Source organism: Thunnus albacares, chromosome 1 (genome assembly GCF_914725855.1).
Source record: "Thunnus albacares chromosome 1, fThuAlb1.1, whole genome shotgun sequence".
Classification (NCBI taxonomy): domain Eukaryota; kingdom Metazoa; phylum Chordata; class Actinopteri; order Scombriformes; family Scombridae; genus Thunnus; species Thunnus albacares.
The window spans coordinates 30,897,204-30,921,229 of record NC_058106.1 but is presented as its reverse complement, the minus strand read 5'-3'; the positions used below and the strand labels follow the sequence as shown (position 1 = coordinate 30,921,229).

The window sequence follows — 24,026 nt, the reverse complement described above, 5'->3', positions numbered from 1 at the left end:
TTCTCCTTTATTCAGTGTTGTCAACGGATTCATGCGCTTCTCCCTCGGAAGCCTTTTCAGTCTAAATACATTATGATTACAAAGACTTTCCTGAAATTTCCTTTTGTAGCAGTTCAGTCCAAGGAGACTCTACCGTTTGTGTTCATGACTGGGTGTCCTGGATTTAAGGAATCAAACAGGCTTCTTCCTCGCAGCCCATCCCCCATGCCACTTTCAGAGCAGCAGGAAAAACGACGAAGGCGTGCTTTGCACCAGCTCCCTCCCCCACACACACTGCTCCACCAGGCATTGCTGGGGCTTGTGGGATTAAGAATGGAACACGATGACAGACAAAAACAGTCCTCAGCACCTCCCTGCACTGCTGTCTTTTATACTGCGAGAGCATGAAAAGGCTGCTATGAGGCATACAATAGACACAGTGATAGATCAACTCCATGAGTGAACAAGATAAGTGGGGGTGAAAAGCTACACGGATCTTTATATTGTTCTTGTACGACAATGTCAGCGTTGAAATTATGTGAAGAAAAAAAAAAAAAAAAAAGTGGAACATGATGTGACATTTATTTATCTTTTGCAGGCGTGATGAGATGCATATGGCTGACATTATCTATTAGACTCTTGTTTGACATTAGTACTTAATTTTTCCTGGCTCAGTACATGAAGCTTCCTTGGTTAACTGAATTTTTTATGTTGGCGAGTATACATTCCTAACGTGGCATAAGATATTTTTAAAACACAAAAAGACACATATGGATTCTCTGAGTATGAATCGAGCCTCTACAGTCATGAAGAGGAAAAAAAAAAAAAACAGCACCACTGTGTGGGCCATTTCCTGTAGCTGGTCTCAGCATCATATTCGTCAAGGGTACCCTTATTCACCATGTGGTAATAAAAGAGAAAACAGCAGTAGGTCTTTTTATGCATCACATGTCAGACAGTGTCAGACAGCCTCAGAAAATGGAGTGCATCTCACAGCCTGCTGTAAGCTACAGGCCGTCACAAAGTACAATTTCAAGTACCCTACAGGGCTGCGTCCTATTGTGTCCTATTGTATTCATTCATACCGTGATAATTAATTTGATGAAAGCCAGTATTGTTTCAAAAGATACTTGTCACAGACAAATGCAACTCCACAGTCGCTAACTGTTGCTGGCTTCCAGAAATGGATGTAAGTATTACTATTGCATTTCAACAACTGGGCTCGTTCAAAACAATCATTTAAATTAGAGATGTCATATTCAAGTTTGTTTTTCCCCCCAGACTAGGCAAGCTAGCATAACAGAGTACAACTTTAGAAACAGAAAATTGTGAGTACATTTGTTATTAGAGACCACTAATTTACTTTTTTGATATATGTGTATAATGTGTATTTAAAGCTGAAAATTACTTTAGAAAACATTTTAAGTATCGATTGTCAAGAGTAACCTTACAAAAGTAAACTGTAATGTTTTTTGGGTTTTTTTAGCACAAAAGAATAAAAATATGTTGCTACATAAACCTGCCAATTATCAGTTGCACATATCCCTACAAAACCTGGAATCAATAAGACTAATCACTGAAATAATAACATGTGACAACACCAAACAGATCCATGCAGCATCAAAAGAAAGAAGAACTTACCTTTTCGTTTTTCACCTTCTTTAACGTCTTGCATTCATTATTACTATTTTCTACCTCCTCTGGTTCAGTTTTTGTGGTCAATGCTGGTACTATCCCAACAGGTTCAAGTGCAATATTCCCCATTTGATTGGCTTCTGCCAAGTCTGTTGATTGTGTGTTCTCAAAGGACGTATTACGACTATTCCCCAAAGCAACTTGGGCTTGAGACACAACATCCTTCTCCACAGCAGCTATTGCCACGGCTGGGGCTCCATCTGTTTTGTCCTTCTTATTTTTCCCACTAGCCCCTTCTTTATCTTTTTTACCACTCAGAACACCTCTGGAGGCTTTGCCTCCTTTTTCCATGTTCTTCCCAGAAGTGGAATTGTTGCCAGCAGCTCCTGCACTCACTGCTGTGCCTGTTGGCTCCCCTTGAGTCCGTCCTGCAGTTTCTTTTTTGCCCCCATCTCCAGTTGAAGCTTTGCTACTATTGTCTTTAGAGTTCTTACTGCGCTTGTATTTGGATTTGCTTTCCTTGCCTTGAGAGCCAGACACTGGACTAACAAACCTGATGTTGTCAGGCAATGCTGCCACTGCACTGGGTGGTGCCGCCATGCCGTCCTTGGTGCCAGACATCTCAAGTTTGTCCTTCTCTAAGTCAGCGTCAAGGTCAATAATCAGATTTCCAACACCGATATCCCATTCATCCCCGCTATCATAAGTGTCCACCGCATTAGAGTCCACACCTTTCCCGCCTGCAGTGCCACCACTTAGGGACATTTTAGTGCCAACGGCCCAGGATTGCCTCAGTGAGGTCCGACACCCTCTCAGACGGTTGGGACTCAGGGGCAAGGGTTAGAGAATCCTCACGGTCTACACGTTCCTGTCCCATTTAACCACATTTTGCCCTAGAAAGAGAGGAGACAAGAGTTATAATAATCCGATAATTCAGACATAAAAATAATAGTACTAAGGCTCTGCCATCACAGAACAGAACATTTCATTGGGTACAAAACAAAACCAAAAAAAAAAAAAAAAAAAAAAAAAAAAACACACAAAAAAACATTTGATCATGAGCCAGTAATTCTCTGATGATCACTGCGCAAACCACTATGGTAATACCCACTGGTGTGACAGCACTGCTCTGAAACCCTCTCTTCATAATCACTTCCCACAGTCGTCATGGCAACCATGGGAAATGTAGCCTAAATCCTGCTTTGACAGCCAAGGTGGCCCCACTGTTCTGAATGACTGGCTCTCTTTTCACAAGGCACTGCTGATAGTGTCACTGCTGATAAATAAGGAGTAGCTGGCCTCACACACCCCCACATGGTTTATGGAGCCGTGCCTTTTCAACTCAAGAGCACAATGGTAATCTAGCATTAACAGAGGAGCTTAAAACATGAATGAAGCAGTGTATGTGTCAGGAGAACACCGGTTCGTTGTATTTGCTTTCACAATGTAGCCTAAAGGTCACCGTGTTTCATATCTTTCGGAAAATAAATACAACATTCCAGTGCAGATCCCAATTACGGCTAATTTTTGACATACTGCAGATCAACATGGATACAGAAAAATATTGTGCTAGTCAGCTGGTCCCTTGAAGAAAAAAAAAAAAAAAAAAAAATCAATTTTCTCAATTGAGATCAAACATGTTTTCAGGATAGCAAGGGTTTAGAAGACTTGCTTATGTTTTATCTAAATATTTGCAAATCTTTCAAGTGTAAACAAAAATGTTTTGACTGAGTGATTGCGGAGAGGAAAAGGAAAAATGTGACAGCATCAACTTGTGTGTCGTTTGTGTGTTAAGTGTGAGTGAGCGGCTGCCAAAAAAATGTCTTTACACCTTTAAAATGATTTTCAGCTCCACTCTATATCGAAACTATGCAGAGATTTTTTTTTTAAATGTAAAGTACACTGGGTTTTCCTGTGAATGAAAATGTGGTTTGCATTGTCAGATGTATTACTATCACCACTGCTTTTAAATAATTGCCTTCAGCAACCCACCAATTAGCTTTTTTTTTTTTTTTTCAATCAATAACAAGCCTTTGGAATGGTAAACATCTCCTGCGAGGAAAAATGTTGGTTAAAATTTGTTGATGAATGACAGAGAAGAAGAAAACAACTGTTCCAGCCATAGTTTATTGTGCACCGTAGGCTACGAATGACACAATCCGAATGACTCCCATATTTCTGCAACTGTTTCATTTCATAGTATTCTACATGAAATACTTGAATTACTAGATTAAGTTCTTAGTAGTCCTATCTGTTCATTACACTTTCTGGATGTTTTAATTCAAAACTGGTGGCCCTTTTAGACCAGTGGCTCAATTTAAGTGTAAATAAACTGGTGTTGATGGTGTTAAACATAGCGCTAAAATGAACATATACCGAAAGAGTGAATTTTCTGATTATCCTGTTGTTTGCGGTCCCCCCCCCCCCCCCACCCGTGAGCTCACTGCATGTAAATAAATAATTAACACTCTCATCTGTAGTTCTCCTCTCCCTTTGTGATAAAGATTTTTGAAAGGGTAAAGAAGCCTGAGCACAGAAGACTCTGGAGTAGCTGCAAAGGTAAAATGAGATCAATATTGCCTCAAACAGGCATGAATTCTGATGATTCTCTTTGTGCTGCAGACACCCGACCGACATAATATAGCCAAACAGTCCCCAGCGGAGCCCTGGAAAGATCTATGAATGTATGGTCTTACTACAGATTAGAAGGCATGGTGTGTTTGTTTTATTTTGCAGCACAAGCAATAAATACATTTTCTGGTGGATATCTGAAATATTTTTCTTGCTAGAATTTCAGATTTTTGCTGATAAATCGATATTCAGGCTGTGGTTAGTTGACCTCATAGATTGCTCTTTCAACAATGCATTATCTTTAAAAGACCTCTAGATAATAAATTGTCCTATTGAAAATGCATCCACAAGCTACTGAACAAATTATTTCAACAAAAAAAATATATTTCTACTACTATCTTGTGCCACTTATTTCTTACAGTAAAGATAATTAATTGGAAATTTGCAAAATACACGAGCAGCATGAAAACATTTCATAATCGTTATGATATCGAGCTCCTCTAAATAGCATTTAAAACAACAAATTCCAAAATTATTACACTCTAATTCACTCCATATCCTTAGACTATTAGCCTGTGTAACTATGGCTCATCCTATCACGTCAAACCCTGAAGCTTCTCCAATAACTATGACAGCATCCGAAGAGATTGTATGAGGATATGAGCACATTTTCTGCTTCATTACTGTTGACATTACAATTGAATCTTAGTGGAAAGGAAAAAGCTCAGAGAAATATTCTACATATTCTCCATTTGTCAAGTTATGACAGTGCACACCAGAGGTTTGCATTAACAAGTGCGGTTTTATTTTCCTTAAAAAAAAAAAAAAGTAAAATAAGACATCTTCAACTGTTCCAGAAGAGACACTGATCTTCTAGTTTTTTTTTAGGCTGGATTGTTCCTACACTGACTGACTGACAGAAAAGCAGTCATTTTGCACTTCATCTACCATTACTCTCATTAGAACAACAGCACAAAATGGCAGCTGAGTCACATAATGAAGAGCTCATGTAGATACAGTTAAGGGGACGGTTCATATCAACCCCAGCAGTGACAGAGGTGATACTGTTGAACAATCGTTTCATCGCCGAGCTTTCTTATTCCTCACAGATGGCTCCCGAAAAAAGGAACAACAGTCAGTGGCAGGTTTTTTGGAGGGTGGAGAGAGATACAGCTGTCCCTGTTTGACTGGGTAAACAGTTGTGAGGTCTAATTTGTCCAACACCTCCACAAAAGAGAGGTTGTAACTCTATCGGCAGTTGACCTACTGTACTGCCCTTAGCTGGAACTGCAGCGCAAGCCCTTTTGAAAAAGCCCCACTGAGGAAATGTCCCAGTGAGTGCCCCGTTGAGCGAAAGGCATGCAGGCTGTGCAACTCCCAAAGTGCCTGTCCTTTTTTCACAGATCCAGTTTCATTCAGCTATCTATCACAGAGGCCACATAAGGGTGAGTCTGCCTTGAGAGTGCAGAAGACGACGACGGAAAGAAAATTCTGGTCCATTAGCTGTGGGACACAACTCAATCAGACATGGCTTTATGTAGTTTTCAGCACTGTGAGGAACACCATCTGTGCATAAAACAATTAAGAGTATGGGATCTGTCTATAAACAAGGTTCTGACTAGGCTTGCTGAGGTAGTCAATGTTACCGGTGAAACACGCCCATACCGTTGTTTTGCTTTTTTTAAAAATAGAAATAAAACTCATTTAGTTCATTTTCGTGTATCAGCGCCCACGTTCATTAAATCAAAAAACTCTAATTTGTAAAGTATTATGCGTGTTATCAATACTTAAACTACAGACGCAACAATTATAAACTGAAAGTGTCTGCTCCGTGACCGCCTGCAGCAGCAGCAGCAGAGTCGTAGCAAAAAGTAGCGGAGTGAGACGTCTGTCCTCCCTCCTGCTCTCTGCTGTAAACAAACGCAACGCTAGCTGTTAGCGAGCAGCTGCTGTCATGTCTACCCGAGTCTCTGTGCTCGTTTTCGGCAGAAACTCTCCCGCTCTCAGCCTGCTCCCGGTGCGTCTCTCTCCGGATGGAGGGTTACTCCGGTTCTGGTTCTAAGCGGCAGTCGTCCTCTGGCTCGTCCCTGCGTCTGTGTGCGCCGCATACCGGCTGTACACGGAGGATGACCCGCCGCCAGTAGCCTGAAGCCTGCTGTCACTAACTCTAAACTCTTAAGTAAGGGGAAGATCTAAAAATCTAACGTTAAAGATCAAAGGTAGCACTCTACGGATGAGCGTCATCGACGGTCGTCTCATCTTGTAAAATGTCCGATGTAACTAGTAACACGGTTGTTGTCACTAGTTTATTAACCAGAAAATTTGCTCACAGTGGCGTCCCTAGTTCTGACACTGATTCTGTTCAAGCAGAAACCAGAACGCAGGACTTATCTAGCCATTTTTGCTTCCTGTGTATATGTGAGAGACATAATCAGAGGTGTTGATCCAGAGGGGGTGCAAAGGAAAGGTAGAAAAAAAAAAAAAAAAGGCACAAGAGGAAATACTTCAAGTGACTCCTACTGTGAGTTCCTTTTACCTTTTAAAAATGCCAAAATACCACTGTGCACTGTCTAGCACCAGAAATGCAGGAACATACTTTTTTTTTTTTTTTCTACAGCAAAAATAACAGCATGGGATGAATAACGTGTTTCAAGTCCTGTATGTCACAGAATGCAGAAACAGGTAATTATAGTTTGAATTACAGCGATTAAAAATGATTTCTCAGCTCAAGCATGAATGACATATGTCCCCAAATTACAGCAGCCATGTGTCGACAAACACTAACATTTCACAGTATGATTATCTTGGCCAGAATTATCTCGGTGTGAGATATTATCTCAATTATTACTGAAGTAAGATGAAAATATTCAAAAAGCATTAAAAACGTTGCTACTTCAGTGACTGATAAATCACTTTTTTTTTTATCCCATTTTAAAACACATATTAGGAAATGGCACTGACTTTTCCACATTCCACCATGATAAATTTGTATTTGTTGTGCTTGCTATTGCTGTAATAATAAAAAAGTCCACTATAATAAATTTACAATTGATTTTTAATTGAGTATGCAGTTACAATAATAAATATCCCACTATCATTGTAAAACATGCTATTACAATACATTAAATTGTTCTGCAAAAATGCATTAATGATCTGGTTTACTCACAGGGGAGATTTTAACACATCTATAATCCTAACTATGAACATCTCCTGCATAGTTCTGGCCCTGTGTATCAAAACACACGCTGAGTGTTCGAACAGTCAGGAGTATCGAGGAGCGGCGGGGTTGGGCCAACACCCAACACAAAAAACAAAACAATACACCAGATAGGAAGTGTAAAAAGGTGGTTTTGTTTATTTTCTATCTATTGAATTTTTTTGTGTATAAAACGTATGTGTGAGAATGTTTGTGTTGTCCAGGATTTTATTTATTTATTTATTTTACACGCTAAAGGACTGATTTTTATTACAATTAAATTGAAGTTGTTAGTTACCGTCCTACTCAAAACAGAATGAACCAATACTCAACATTTCCAAATCAAGCTGGACCTTTTTAAATGATACTTTATTTTGTTTTAATCTGTACAAAGTATCCCATCAGACTCCATCTTCACTTCTTATTAAAGCTAAAGTACTCCCTGGTAGTAAAATATGAGAATATGAAAACACATGCATAGTAATATATTTTTAATTACCTGTTTAGCCCCATGATCAGTTGGTTGACAGTATGTGTATTATTAAGATCAGAACAGTAGATCAGTAGTAAAACAGTAAAAGGCTAGTGGTTACAAAGTCCATCTGTATTCTGTATCCCTCGGACACAATGCTGCCTTTGAGTTTTAGGTGTTGGCAGATTAAACAGCAACTGTGGCACAAACACAGGCTGGATAAAAAAAAACTAACTTGTATTAAATGTGCACAAGTCTGGCAAAGAGCATCCTTTTCTCTGCAGGTCATTTAAAGGCAAGTCCCCATCTAGAGAACCCCACAGTGACCTCCATGTAATTGGATTGTAAGCTTGAGCTGATTACCAAAATAGAAATGCACCCAGCCAATCCAGGTGATGGGAATCAGGAGTCTGGGTCGGCCAGTATCCTTATCAGTAAATATGTCAATGACAGGAACTCAAGATTCCCAGCAAAGTGTGACCTCAATGGAGCTCAAGTCAATGCCGTACCTACCCGTGCATTACAAAAGATGATGTCGGTGATCCCCCAGGTTTTATGAAAACATATATATTTTCATCTTCAGATAAAAAAATAACGGATTATATTCAACCTAAATTAGAAACTAAAACGAGGTCACATTTGGTTGATATGATCTGAACATACACCGTAGGTTTAATTCATAATATAGCCATCATTGCCAAAAGGTCTTTTATCCCAGATTGCAGCAGCTTTGTGCATCTTTGGAGTGGCAGCTGTATGACTCAAACTGACAGTAACCAAAGAAGTGTGAAATATGCAGATTGCTCTCTGGCTGATTAGGCGCCAATGTCCGGGCTCTGGTGTGATGCAGCAAAAAAACAAAGCGCTTGCACACCACACTGGTCTCAAACTGTATCATTCACAGAAAGGCGGATAGAGCAGAAAGCACGTTATGTGTTAAAGTAAGTTGTATCTGCACTGGCATTTTTTTTTTTTTAGGTCATCAGATTTGATCACAGTCCATAAATTTTACCTGTTAAGCAGGCAAACAATAATTTGTGCACTGCTGCGCAATTTTAATCAGATCACTATTTTATGCCTGATAACACCTGCATTATGTGATCATCTATACTATATTTAAAATGAGTGATCATAGAAAACTGAATTACTGACATTTCTGCCTCAGGGCTCCTGACCAGACATATTATATTATTTACAAAAACTTTGTTTAAAACCCCATTTTCAGATTTGTGCACACTAGGGAGCGTGTTTGAAAAGTCTAATTTTTGGTGTGAAAAGAACCAGCTCATTGTGGACTAAAGAGCAAAACAGAGAGAAAGTGATGCATTTTCAAAATTTAACTAGCTTAGTGTGGATATGGTCCAAATCCCTGCTGACGATAAGTCCTACCCCGTCATCCTGTTTTGTTCTTTTAACACGTCAAGCGACAGAACAAAACTGCAATCTCGAAGCAATTACGTGGCACGTTCTCCAGGCACCACTATTAAAGTGCCTAATAACTCATAAAACGATCTTCACTGTAGGTATATTCTCCACTCATTAATGGTGCAGTTATGTAAAACATTTACAACAACACCGACGTGTTTTCATATAACCAGCTCATCTACTGCTTTGGAGTGTGCATGCACTGGGAGTCCATAAAGTTCCAGCAATGTTTTACTAAGTGCATTCAGGGTGACTAACATTGGGTTTGTGTAAAAATTACTTTATAATGACCAAAGACCTTTGCTGCTAGGTGTCTGAGTGCTTAATGTAAAGTGAATTATTGGAAATTAACAAACAATTTCCTAACATGAATTTAAGCTACATGAAGTGCATTTAGCTTCATGTGATAGTGAAAGTGCTTGACACAGTAAATGACCTTATTCTCATTCATGTAAACTATACAGTACAGACACACAAGAGCCTTTGACAAAGTACTGTTTCTCTGTGAATACTGTCAGAAATAACTTCATTTTCAGCACAGTCTCAACATAATACCTAAACATTTCTCGGAAAAACAATTGAGACAAAAGGCCAAAAACATCATAATCTTGTCAATGTCTTTCCTAAATAGCAGTGACCAGTCTAAACTAGAAATTCAACCCACCAGTGAATACAAGTAATCAAATTGTGGCTTGTCTGTGGACAAAAAGCTGATGCAGAGGATGAAAAGAACACTCACACACTGGCCAGAGTGTAAGGAATCTTAAAACCCTTACAAGGTGCCAGATTGATTTTTCCTGTGCTCAGAGAGGACCATGTAGAAACAGAGTGGGGGGTTTCTGGCACAACTTTACCTACTTCCAAGGTGCATAAAGAAGGGAAAAGAAGTCTTAAGAGGTCAAAATTCCAACACTTGTAGTTTACAGAACAACTTATTTGTTAGACCAACACATAACAGCTAGTGGCCTTCATCGGGGTCATCATGAAACACATTACAAACCGCATTTAAATAAGGAAGGAAACAGAAAAAATTCAAAAAAGGAAAAATAATATAAAAAAAGACAACCAATCATATACATCCACACACATATCAGCCAATGGGGCACCAACAAATATGGGTTGGGTATATGGTCATGTGGCTTCGGGCCAGTCGTTGACCCAGACTGGCAAGGAAACAAGGGTGGTTTCCAATGAGGGACAAGGGTGACACCATATTTGGTCCATAAACTGAAGAAGTGCAACTAAGGCGTGGTACTTGAGTTTGTACAGAAAGAGGCCTTAACCCAAAATGTGCCTATTTGATGTGGCATACTTTTAAAATACTTAAGTTAAAAAAAAAACTTGTTATAAAGTGCTATAGATAGAAAGAGTGGGAAGAACAACCAGATACATCATAAAAACCCACTTACAAACCACATAAATGAGAGATATTTAAGAACCACCGTAAAAACTCATTAATAGAAGTCTTAATTCATGTCTCCTGGAAATAAACTTTTAAATAGAAAATAAAAAAAAAATGCTTTTCTCTTTTTCCTGAGAAAATCGACATTACCATCTCTTTGGCTGGACTTCTACGTGTATGCATATAAACTTCTTCTATGCGTATAATAATAGAGATGAAATGTGATGTTGCTTTTTATTGAAATGTCTTGCAACAGGACTGGTTACATCATTCCTCTTAATGGAGCTCCTGGAGGCCTGTGATTCACACTTAACTATAGCCTTGAAGAAATGAATTTTCTCTATATAAATGTAACAAAAAAAAAAAAAAAGATGTCTTCTCTTCCTTTCTTTACACCAAAGCTACAAATCGGAGGACGCTTCCTTCATGCTGAAAGCTTTCATCCCATCCTTCTTAAGAAAAGTCGACGTGTAGGTCAACTCACTAGACTGCAAAGAATAGCCTATGTGATGTGCCAGAACAATATGTTAACAGTAAAGAAGATTTGTTAACTAAATTTATGTTCATCTACAAGCTAAAAAATTCTGCAAATCTACGCATGACAACGATTGGCCTGAAGCCACATGACCATATACCCAACCCATATTTGTAGGTGTCCCATTGGCTAATATGTGTGTGGATGTATATGATTGGTTGTCTTTTATATTTTTTTTTACCTTCTTTTTTTCTGCTTCACGTCTACCCCATTTAAACGTTGTTTGTAATGTGTTTCATGATGACCCTGTTGAAGGCCATAAGCCAAAACACGTTCTAACAATAAAGTTGTTCTATATGCTACTGGTGTTGCTGGAATTTTGACCTCAAAGAGGACCCTGGCAGAGACATGAGCAACTCCATTAACATGCTCAGACATCCCACGCTGCCATGATTTCTGAATTACAAAAGCCAGTCACTAAAATTCTCAACACACTTCTCATTACGTCCGCTCTTTTCATTCTATAATTGAGACACTCTGTCTCAAAGCAAGTCGATATAGTAACACCAGCAGCAGCGTCTACTGTGGCACACTTGTTTGTATTGTATCTGGTCAATTGCAAAGTAGGCTCACTGAGCACATACTTAATCTCTTGGTACAGAGACTTTAGGCGGAAGCCTATTATGACTTTTAATTAATATATCATTATAATATCCATCTATATGGCAGAGTGTGTTTAACACTCTTAAGGCAAATTTACCACGCTTGGAGACGCTTTCCATACACTGCTACAGAGAAATGTTCATCTAGTTTGTCGTCTGTCAATGCCATCTAACCTCATAAATTCAGTGAATAATATTTTCATCTGGTTTTTTCACTGAATACCACCATCTAGGTGAAACATCTTCACAAACACAACACTATATAGTTTGAACGCTCAGAAAGGAATTAATTTCAGTTTCAAGGTACTTAAAGTCTGGTACCATTTACACAGTCACAGTGTTGAGAATTGCAGCAAATGTGTTGTTAAAAGGTATTAAACAGTAGTTATGCACCAACCCATCTTTTTCTTTTTAAATAAAGATTCAGATACCTAAACTCTGGGTATCTGTTGATACAGAGTATAAATCAGATACTCTCTTTTTCCCAAATTTTTCCACAACCTCACCATGTGGAATTATTTTTGTCAGAGGTAACATGAGGATTGCTATGGCGTAAAAAAAAAAGTCTAAAATTAGACCTACACAAGGAAATCTAGTATTATAGTATCTTTCTACAACTAAAATCTATATAACATAGATATTTAAGTTTTTGCTACAGGTTATGAGGGGGGGACCCAAAAATTATGGGAATTGTAAAAAACAAAAAACTGACATTATAAATCTTTCAGAAGTACCTTTCCTATCCCCTTCAAAGTACTCTCCTTGAAATGCGATACACTTGTCCCAGTGCTTCTCCCATTCCTGGAAACATTTCCTGTAGTAATCTTTTAACACCATGTCCAGGGCTTCCTGGATTTCATCCAAAGTAGTGAATCTTGTCCCTTTCAGTCCCAATGTTAGCGTCACAAAGCTAAAGACATATGTTACCTAGCGGCAGATCTAATAACTACACCCTACTGCCGTGCAATCGATGACTTCCTGGAATTTTTGGGTCCGCCTTCGTCTCTTTAATTGACCAACATGAAATTTAAGATGTACAAGTAGTTAGCTGTAGCAAATAACACCCAGAACACCCCTTAATGCTATGTTGTGGTTTCTGTGATGTGAGCATTGTTTGCAATGTTCAGGATGGCGTTATTATTCCTAGATGCATTAACACTGATTAATAAATGCAGCTGTAAAGGCCCTGAAACTTGCCAGTGGAAAACATTAGCCTAAACTGTGAATAAAAAAATGAAAATATAGCACCAGGACTTGTTTATCAGCTATAAGAGACAAGCACAAGGGGGTGACATGCTGATCTTAATATAATTTGACAGATTTCCTTGTTTCAGACTAAGATTCCTTGAGTTGTCATGGTCGAATAAGGGAATCTGAGATTTATAATCAGCAGTCAGCTGCTGCTAGGGACATTAAACTGTTAATGAAGCTCCTAAGGTATAAGATGATGTCATCTGCATAACAATGCAAAGACAGATTTGTATAGACAATGAGAACAGGAGGGCCCAAGTAATGACTTCTGCAGTAATATTCGATATCATGGTTGAAATCTCTATTGACAGAGAATGCTTTGCTCGATCTGAAGAGTTTAAGATGATCCAGCACCGAGCATGAAATTCTTGTACACAGCTCAAGTCTGGTTATCAAGATGAAACTAATTCGGTTACAGGCAGTGAATCAAGCCAAATAACCAATTTATAGGAGACAGAGAGACCTATTGTTCCATTAAACAGAGCTGCTTAATGATCTGAAACAAAAAACTCTTTAACAAGAAAAGACCAGAAGAAAATACAAAATCACAAGACGAGCAAGACAAAGAGACAAGTCAAATTAATAGAACAGGCTGCAGATATTAACGCTAAAATTATTATCAATTTGGACAATTTTAGGTTTTCAGGATTTCAAAGTCAACAGTAGTGCTAAAACATAAAGAAAGGGAACCTCACTATTAACCATGAAATTGAATTATTCAAGGTGGGAAAAGTACCAGTGGAGATAGGGGAGTAATGAAGTGCTTTGTGATTAAAACTTTCCACAGCTAGATATTCAGCGTTAACCTTAGATAACCTCTGCTGTCATAAAATCATGTTTTTTTTCACATTAGGTATTGTCATGAAGGTGTCTCAAAACGACTGGTCTTGACAATCAGTGTTCCTTTCCTATCATAATAGACTCCATACTCCAAGACCAGAGGTTCACACATTAAAACCAACAACAAGCAAGGCCTGCACATCTGACACTTGTGACAAAGAAAAGACACTCCAAAGATCTGACAGCAACATGGCATGAAGGTTCAAAAGTCTAAGTAGATTCATCCGTAACAACAGCAGTAGTAAACAAACATGGAGTTGCAGTAAATTCCTGAGTGATTGCTGCTGTTTATAATCTGCTGTGATTGTAATGTAAATATTGTGAATAAAGGTTACTGTTACTGTGATCTGTTTCACTTATCATAAACTGCCCTTCAGACAAATTCTAGAGATTAGTGACTTCCAGATCCAAGTTTAAAGACCAGGGCCAATCCATTTTATTTATTTACTTTTTGGGATGGAGCGACTACCACTGTCAGCTAACTCTGGTCCATATGACTATAAATAATATTTCCTGTTAAGCACCCACACAAACATACACACACTCAGCCCTTTGAATGTAATTTCCACTTGTATCCTATCATCTTAAGAGGGTATGTTGATGTTTAATAGGGATGGGTACCAAAACCCAGTATTAAATGGGCCCTAATTCTTATTTTCAGGTGATTATACACTAATTAAAACATACTTATGTATATTATATTCCATTTCTGCCAAGTCCGTTCCACTAAATACCAATAAATTCCACACACTGCACCTTTAATGTTGCTTCTTTTATCTGTACTTTTTTACATTTTGGTGTAATTTCTGGTCTCATTTCTGTCCTCTCCTCTGCTCTCTACGTCGGTGTTTGAGAGCAGGAAGGTCGCAGCGGAGACAGTGAACCAGATGAAGTGAACGATAAAGTTTAACTCGAGTTGATGACATCTACGTTTATTACTGTAAGTGCAACAAAACCTTTCTGAGTAAAAAGCCAATAGTTTATAAAAACACCAGTTCAGCAAGCATTAACCTTTTAGAAATACGATATTTTCACTGCTTTGCCGTCTCCCATCCACCTCCGGTGTATTTTACACAACCACAGTGTGCTAGTTAAGCTAATAGCGAATTGTTATGAACAAACTAAAACGAATGCTGTCTAATACCTATCCCTAGTGTTTAAAGGGTATTTCCTCTTCAGTTTCAAACTTAGGTCACTGACCTGTTCAAAATAAACAACCCAGTCTTGAGTCAGCTTACAATGTTAAAGACCTTTGATTTGATCAGACTCAGGAATCAGTGGGGGATGGAAGGGGGTTGGGCTGGTTGGTAAACTCTGCAGGCTCAAGCTCTTCCTCATTAGCGGATAATCAGCGTGACCGTCACGCCTGGCTGCCTCCAGTTAGTCAGACTGAAGTCAGGCTTCAAAATCAAGATTATTAACTAATGTGAAGACACCACTAAGCTCAACTAATGATGCATATTTCCTCTTCTACTTTTCTGATTCAGCAAAAAGTCACTTAGAAATCACAGCTAACAATCTCTCAATCAAAGGCTTTTACAGAGTAATTTGTACTTATAGCTTCCAAACTCAAGAGGGAAGCTCATAAAGATGAAGGAAGTGTCAGGCACTGCTGCACAAGTAATAGGACACACAGCACATCTGAAAAATACAGTGAACGCTTTCTCTAAAACTAAACATGGCAAAGATTCTATATAAACAGAGATGGACCAATGTGGTTGAGCTTTACGATCGAATGTCAAACCACAATTTCTTCCCGAAACCCTAAAACCAGATTTACATAAACCAAGGAGAACAAACAACAGGGCAGCTTAAACATGTGAGACACATTGCCACAACATGCGAAAGGAGTAAAAACAATCGATGGTTGCAGCCTTAAGTCCATTTGAAAAATTTTCTTCATGATTCAATATTCTAGTGTTAACAGGAAAGGAGTTAAATAAACGTGTTGGATAAAGTAAGCTCTTCTACTTAAATACTGACTGACAAATGAGGGAGCACGGAAGAGTAGGGAAAGGACACAGCCTGAGGCTAAAGAACAGACAGTCCCTCGTCAGACTGCTGGATGTGTGTGTGTCTTTATGGGGCTGTGTGAGACAGAATAAGATAGAGAAACTATTTTTTATTGCAGTCTTTTGTCTATTATTTATTACATGCATTCCTGCACGGGCAGCCTGCCAAGAGGGATTCCAACAAATTCTTACTGAAAACTGAAATATCCATCTGCACACAGCGCATTCAATCAAGCTAATGGTATCTACAGTACACACAACTTCTTAATCTTCACTCTTCACCTTTCAAACAGTTCAACTAGCTTATCACATATTGCACCCACTACTGAGCTACTTCATTGCAGATGACTGACCTGCAGAAACCTGTAATACAGCAACAAAAGCGCTGCACACAGCACTCGTCTCACTGCTCCTGTGGAGAGTCTAACAACAAGAACACACCAGGTCGCTGCTGAGCGTCTAATATACTGCTCCACTGTTTGTGCCATAGACAGTTGATGTGTTGCCATGTGAATGTCTAACTAGAGAGAGGGCATGGACAACCATTAACCTCAAATAACTGCCTGCCTCTCGCACAGCAGCTGCTTAACAGAGGCAGAGTCAACAGGCGAGGCTTCAAATGGCATTGTCACTCTTGCATGGTAAGTTTCCAGAATCAATGCAGCAGTGATCTGTTCCTGAGAGAACAAAGTGTCACATTTAAAGATTGATGGGTCTCAGGACCGAGCAGCAATTTGGACCCAATTCTTGATTGATCAGCATACTGCAGGTTTTTGACAGTGCCTCTATCAGTTACTGACTAATTCATTCTACTTTAGATTATTTTTATGCTCATGTCAAATACATACTCCTCGTGCAACTGGAGGTCCTAAAAATGCAAAAGTAGGCAGTAACATCTGACAGTGAGTGCTGACACTCGCACACTCAATCACTGCCTGCAGTTCATATGCTGGAAAATGTGCATGTACCGTAAAGGGAGGGAAGGAGTAGCATGCTACATTTCACTAATGGTAAAATATCACCACTCAGTTACACCCACTATCACGACAGAACTACTTTCATATTTTTCCCCACTCCAATACTGCATAATTACTTGTTGGTACCGGGTATTTGCATAACCTTTTCACCAATGTTCACTCCTACTTTTCAACTCACGCTAAGCCTCATCCATAAATTTGACACAGCACAAACTGAGCTCAGTATTCTGTTTCACATGGTCTTTAACTCCTGGAGCTACGATCCGGTTGTAAACAACCATAGTTTCCATGTTGCAAAAAAGCAATACAGGGGTCTTGGGAGCGCAAGATGAGTTTTCCTTGCAGCGTTTCCCATGCATAGGCTCTACTTGGGCGGCCTGCGCAGGTAGATTAAGACCTTCCCAGGTAGATAAAATCTGTCTGAGTTGCGTGCAGCAGTAAGCTAGCATCTACCGATAGCCCGCATGTGAGGTGTTCAGGGGACATCTGTAAATAATAGCTAGAGAAAATAACCTGGGTCATCCCTTCTAAACTGCATGAGTCTCTGCATGCACATCCGTCACACACCGTGCCACCCACCACCACGAGCAAATTCTCAACCTGTGGGAAAACACTGCCTTATGTTCTATTTTGGAAAGCAATCATGCTGAAATGTAAAAGCACTTCTTAATTTTAGTTTGCCTCACTCGGATGTCTGACAACATTCCGATTTTCTGCCACCATAAGCACTGGGTCATCCGTTAAAGGAAAGGACAAGGTTACATGTGCATCCACCTCCAAAAATATGAGACAGCCAGGCCAGCATTACATAAAGAACATCTTAACATGTGCTCGAATGCTCTGTCACCCTGAAAACTGAAAGAAAAAAAAGGTTTGTTTTCCTTTTCCTTAGATTGTTTCTGAAGGCAAATCTTTTCCTTCAGATCTCCATGCTCGTCTAAATGTCTGCTTTTCTTTTCTCTAACATCAATCTGTCAATTTTCTTACATAGTGCCTGTCTCATTAAAAAGCAAGTCAAACAGGTAGACTGTCAGATATTATATTCTCTCCTTTAAGTATCTGGTATATTTTTTACAGATAACACAGTGAAAGTAAAGCCTCTAAAGCTATTTAATTTGAGACAACCATTATACCTGGACAATGCTCACATTGCTCTTTTTCTAGGAGTGTCACACTACATACAGGGGCGGACTTTACCATCTGGTAAGATAGGTGACTGCCTGGGGCCCCAAACAACTACAGACTTCTTATGATGTTTAGATATGAAACATATAAAATTATGTTTCTATTCTAACTCATTATATCATGATATTACGTACAAAAGGGCCTGTAGGCACTTCTTTTTATAGGGATGAACCGATTAAATTTTTCTTGGCTGATTCTGATTGCCAATTTTTTCTTTTTTAAAAGCCTGACCTGCCGATACCAGCTGATACTGATTTTCTTTAGTTTGATATAATTAACAGTCTACAAAATTACCTCTGCTTCAATGAGCAGGTCATGTCAGAGAGGCAGAGGAAAAACCTGGTAAATGACTGTAGTTATAGAAACCATCGACCTCCTTAATACCATATGTTATAGTAGTAGTACAGTAGTATAGAATAGTAGAATAGTAAGTACATTTACTCAAGTATTATGCTTGCAGTTAGGAGGTACATGTTCTTTCATTTTTCCATTTTATGAAACTGTATACTTCTACTGGGAGGGATTTGGTTCCTTCTTTTTCAGAGGGAAACACTTGACTTGTCATTACACATCTTGTTACTGACATCTTGTTACCGTTTATAAAATACGATGCGTTATTATAGATTTAACTATCCAGCAGTATATAAAGCAGCTACAATGTGTTCCACCTTGAACAGACGTTAAGTAAATAAAAGTCAAGTAAAATCTTGAATGCAGGACTTTGCAGGATTTTAACAGAGTATTCTTAGTGTGGTATTAATAGTTTAAAGTTTTGAGCACTTCGTCTACCACCACCAATACAAACATTCTCAATTAGAGAAAGGGTGAAAATAAGGTTTGCCTTGGGCCCCCAAATCACTAAATCTGCTCCTGGCTACATATTTGCATTTAATCCGATAAAATCAGTTTGGAGGATCCCAATATTTCACTTTACTACTAATAACACTAAAGCTGAATTTATGCTTCTCTGTCGAGTTGTTTCAGTGCTTCTGCTGTAGATGCCTTCAGCGTGGGAACTGATTTATAGTTATGGGATTTAACCCACTGATTGTCGTAGCACCACTACCTCACTAGATGGATGTGTTGTACATTATCAGGCTATGTTGTGCATTTATTATACACCCAAAGTAATTGGGTTTACTTTCATTTATTCCCTTTATTTCAGACAGTGCTGATTGTGGTGAGAAGGCGGCTTTCAGTGAAAGTGGCTTTGCAAGATCACAATATACACATTTGCTTGGCATTACTGAAAAGAAAGATTATCAAGATTTTTTTGCACCATATCCTCTTTCCTATCAATAGATACAACCAGCAATAGAAAAATGTAAACAATTTTTTCATTGAACATATTTCCAGTGCAACTCCTTACATGAAACTAGAAGTGCAGTCATTAGAGAGCCACGACAAAGGCCAAAATGTGGCCTGCAACAGACTAGACCTTGATTTTAGCCTAGCCAATTGCCGGAAATGCCTTTTGTTATGTCGTAACACATATCGTAAAATGGAAAGAACCACTCCAGAGACTTAAGGCTAAGCTTTACGATAGGCTCATAATGAATCGCGTTACAAAAAAGGTTTTTCCAAAATTGGGAATCACTGCAACCATGAGAGGTCTTTGAGGATACAGTCATAAATGTGCACAAAAAATATTAGGAGTAGTATGTGAGATTAACTGCGGATATAAACATACGCAACACACAATACACATGATCCCCAAATACATAATCCCCTCCAGGCTTACACCTGATGTAGATAATTAAGACCAGATATTGTTATTAACTTATTAAGGCAGCACAGCTAAAGAAATCATAACATTCAAATCAATAAAAAAGGTTATGTGCATTAAATTGAAAAAAGAAGTGAAAACACAGTAAGAAAAAGCACTGGCACTGAACCAGGTGACTCCACCAATTAGTCCTCCTACCTGTGCTGATAAAAATCAGCTGGGTTAGTGCACGTAGCTATTAGTACTTCCACTCTTTTAAAAGGGGTTATTCATCTGTGAATGCATCATTTGTTACCAAGCTGTCATGCAAGAACCATTTCATGATGGATAGAGGCAAAGAGTTCACCCAAGACCTTGACAACAAGATTGTTGAGCAACATGGGAATGGCACAGGTTACCGACTGATTTCTCAACTCCTAAATGTTCCCATAAGTGCCACCGGGGCCGTTATCCTCAAGTGGAAGAAGCCTCACTCCACCATCAACCGGGCACGCACATGAGCTCCTAGTAAGATTGCTGACCAGGCAGTAAGAAAATTAGTCAGAAGAGTAACCCAAGATCCAAGGACCACTCAAAAAGAGCTCCAGGAAGATGCAGGTACAATTGTCGCAAAGAAAATAGTCAATGCACTCTACCACCACGGTCTCCATGCACGATCACCCCGGAAGACTCAATTACTGAATAAAAGACATGTTGAAGCTTGTTAGAAGTTTGCTACACAACATTTGGAGAAGCCTGTAGATTACTGGAAGAATGTGGTGTGATCAAATGAAACAAAAATTGAACTCTTTGGCAATAACACTACGCGCCATGTTTGGAAGAGAAACTGCTCTGCATATGACCCTGAAATTCCCACAGTATGTACTGTACAGCTTGGAGATGGGGGCATTATGGTAAAGGGCTATTTCTCTTCTCATTGTACCGGCAGAATCCAAATTGTTAAAGGGAAGATGAATGGAGCTGTGTATCGGGATATTCTTGAGAATAATCTGTTGCCATTCACTAGGACAATGAGGTTGAGACGCTGGTTGACCTTCCAACAGGAAAACAATCCAAAACATACTGCAAAGGAGACTCTCAACCAGTTCCAGAGAAAGAAAATAAAGGTGTTAGAATGGCCCCGTCAATCACCCGACTTGAACCCAATAGGAACATTTGTGAAAGGAACTGAAGATAAAGATTCACCGGTGGGGCCCCCCCAAGAATCTTCAACATTTGAAGACTGTCTGCTTAGAAGAATGGGCCAAAATCCCCCCTGGACACAGTGAGAGACGAGTTTCTTTGTACAGGAAGCGTCTTGAATCTGTCATTGCAAACAAAGGCTTCTCCACCAAGTATTAAATACATTTCAGTTGGCATGTGCAACACTTTTTTTTCAGTTTCATTGCAATATAATACAAACAGCTTTTCTTATTGATTGGAATGTTATGATTTCTTTAGCTGTGCTGCCTTATTGAGTTAATACCAATGTCTGGTCTTAATTGCATGTGAATAGCTGCACTGGAAATATGTCTACTGAAAAAACAAATTGACCTGTTGAATACTTATTTCCCCCCACTGTATAGCCTCCGTTGCCCAGCACGCAGATGCCACAACATCTCAACACAGAGGCATAAATCTGCCTTAAGCTGTTGAGTGAAACGTTACTCACCCCATATTTTCCAAACCAGTCAGGACAGTCCAATCCACTTATGTTAAAGCCACAAGATTGCTTCTCTGACTGTTTAGACAAATGTCCGCAACGCAAATGTTTTATCATGTGCAGTAAGCATCATGGCAGTAGCAATGAAGCCAGAAGAAAACAATGTGTACTACCTGCAGCTGCTGTACAAAGCTGTCTGGTGTCATTACTGATTTTTTTCTGTACGGGTGAGAGGAAAGAGTATGATTATAGCAAATGTTGATTTATTTGCTTGTTTATGATAATTATCTTCTCAAACCATACTCTAGTTTTCTATCAGTTCTCTATTCTTTGGATTGGCCCACTTTGTTCTTTTATTGTGTGATTTTTATTGTCAAGGACAGCTGATTTTGATTAGTTATGAAAATTTCTGTTTATCAGGGTATGACATACTATTTCAGTCCAAATAAGGGAATCTGGCTCCCTCACCTTGTCAGACTAATGGGAAAATAAACAGGGGCAGATAATAATTAGTTCCTGCAGACTAGTCAGATCTGTGGTTTTTCACTCGCGTCTTATTTGATTTGGAGAACCAACAACTGAGCTGGAGTTACTTCAGAGAATGTATTTAACAGTTAAAAGTTAAAGTTTTCTCCAGATAAACCTGATTTGCTGCATAAATATTTCAAAATGGAAAGCCCATGCCGTGCCTTTTGTAGTGCTCTCTGCCCTTGTTTCTTTAGTTGCTACTTCCTCTTAATCAGCCCTAATACTGAAAGATTTTCTTGTTAGTGGGAGCGGGGTTTAAACTTCTCTTTTGTTTGGGTTTAACTGTCTTTGTGACAGTTCCAGTCACTGCCTTTTGGGTTTGTTGATGTGGTTCATTATTTGACTTTTTTTTTTATTTGACATGCAATTAACTTACTTTGCCATTTCCAACAAAACACAACAGCAACTCTCTAATTTGCCAAGGTGTAAGATTATATGCCAAGGGCAGGGAAATCAGCCTGTTTTTCTCTTAGACAGAAAAAATGGTTACCAACAATGGAAACCAGACTACACAAAATAGTTGACCGTGGTCCAAATGTGGTTGCTGGGGGCAACTGGTCAAGCATGACTGCCGAACCCTGAGGGCCCTAACACAACTGCCTGTAAACACATACCAATCCTGACTACTTTGCTCAAGATTGTCAGCTATTTTGATAATCAAATAGTCGTTTTAGTACTTTTTTGAGCAAAAATGCCATAAATTTGCAGCTTTTCAGCTTCTTTAATGTGAGGATTTTATCCTTTTCTTTGTAATACATGATATTAAACTGATTATCTTTGAGTTTGGACTCTTCGTCAGACAAAACAGACGGCTGTGGGCAATTATTACAGGATCGCCACATTTGAACATCACCATTGTAACCATTTTCTGACATTTTATTGACAAAACGATTAATCTGGTTAATTGGGGAACTAATTGGCAGATTAACTGATATTGAAAATAATTGTTAGTTGCAGCCCTTCTGACTAATTTTGAATTGGTTGTTTGGTTGAACAATTTTTTTCACACAATTAAATGCAAAGCAGAAGAAAAAAAAGGATAGAGATAGCACCCCAATATCTTGCCCTGGTATCTTGAACAATATATTCACCATTTGCCAGCTGAAAACACATATTGCCTAATAAACTAGCCCCATGATTTTTTTAATGTCCTGGAGAATCAAACGACTAAAGCCTGTAATCCCGCTTAATTCTTTATCCATGCACAGTAGAAACTGTTCATGATCACTGTGAGCTTGAAACGACAACACTTCAGCGGTCTATAAACTGACGCCGCTTTGATGTGAACATGTTTTAAACTAAAGAGGATGTGAAAATTCTATACATCTGCTTCTATGTGTGCTCAGGCAGTGAGATAAAACAGGATAGTAGAAACCAAACATTATCACAGTTTTGGATGGATAAAGAATTACCACCATTTCAAGAAGTGTTGGCATTTGTATTGAAGTTACACTTGATCATCTGTTCTCACTTTAGACCGCAACAATTTTGTCATTTGTGGATGTGCTTTCATTTACTCGTCAATACCACAAGTGAGGAATATGTCATCCCAGAGAGACAACGGTTTCTCTTTGATTCTACAGATGGCGGTGGATACTGCAGTATGATTAGGGCGATGGGGACAGCGCCTCAGAAACACCCACTCACTCACTGCCACCAAGCTCAAGTATTGATGCGCTCTGAGGAATCCCCACATATCACATCATGACAGACCTTTTTTTCCTCTGTATTCAGCTCGACTCAAAAACGTATCTTTAGAAAAGACCATGACATTCCTATGACTAAACTCTAGCTTACAGCAGCAGGGAGGACACTAGACTTGACTGTTATTGGTGGGCTATATCAACTGTAGAGCAGCTCAAAGAAAATCATATATGTATATTTTTTTACACTGGTATATTTATTGGTCATTTGTAGATGAAAAATTGTCGTGTGTAACTTGCAGTGAAAAGATCACCAGTGTCAGGAACGAGTGAAGCGAGAGTGATTAACGAGGTCATGTTGCTTATGAGTGGATGAGTGAAGACAGTACTGAAAGCAATAGTGTT

General features: G+C 39.0%; 1 protein-coding gene across 2 annotated transcripts in view; it reads right to left on the bottom strand.

Annotated features, from left to right (window-relative positions):
* The window catches only part of LOC122984350 (zinc finger protein 609-like), a 79,723-nt gene that overhangs the window by 49,784 nt on the left and 5,913 nt on the right, over positions 1 to 24,026 (bottom strand). For both annotated transcript variants that reach the window (XM_044354732.1, XM_044354740.1), the window contains exon 2: positions 1,621 to 2,507. In XM_044354732.1, coding sequence (XP_044210667.1) covers positions 1,621 to 2,379 — 759 coding nt within the window. In that variant the 5' untranslated portion in view covers positions 2,380 to 2,507. The remainder of the gene's footprint in view (positions 1 to 1,620; positions 2,508 to 24,026) is intronic.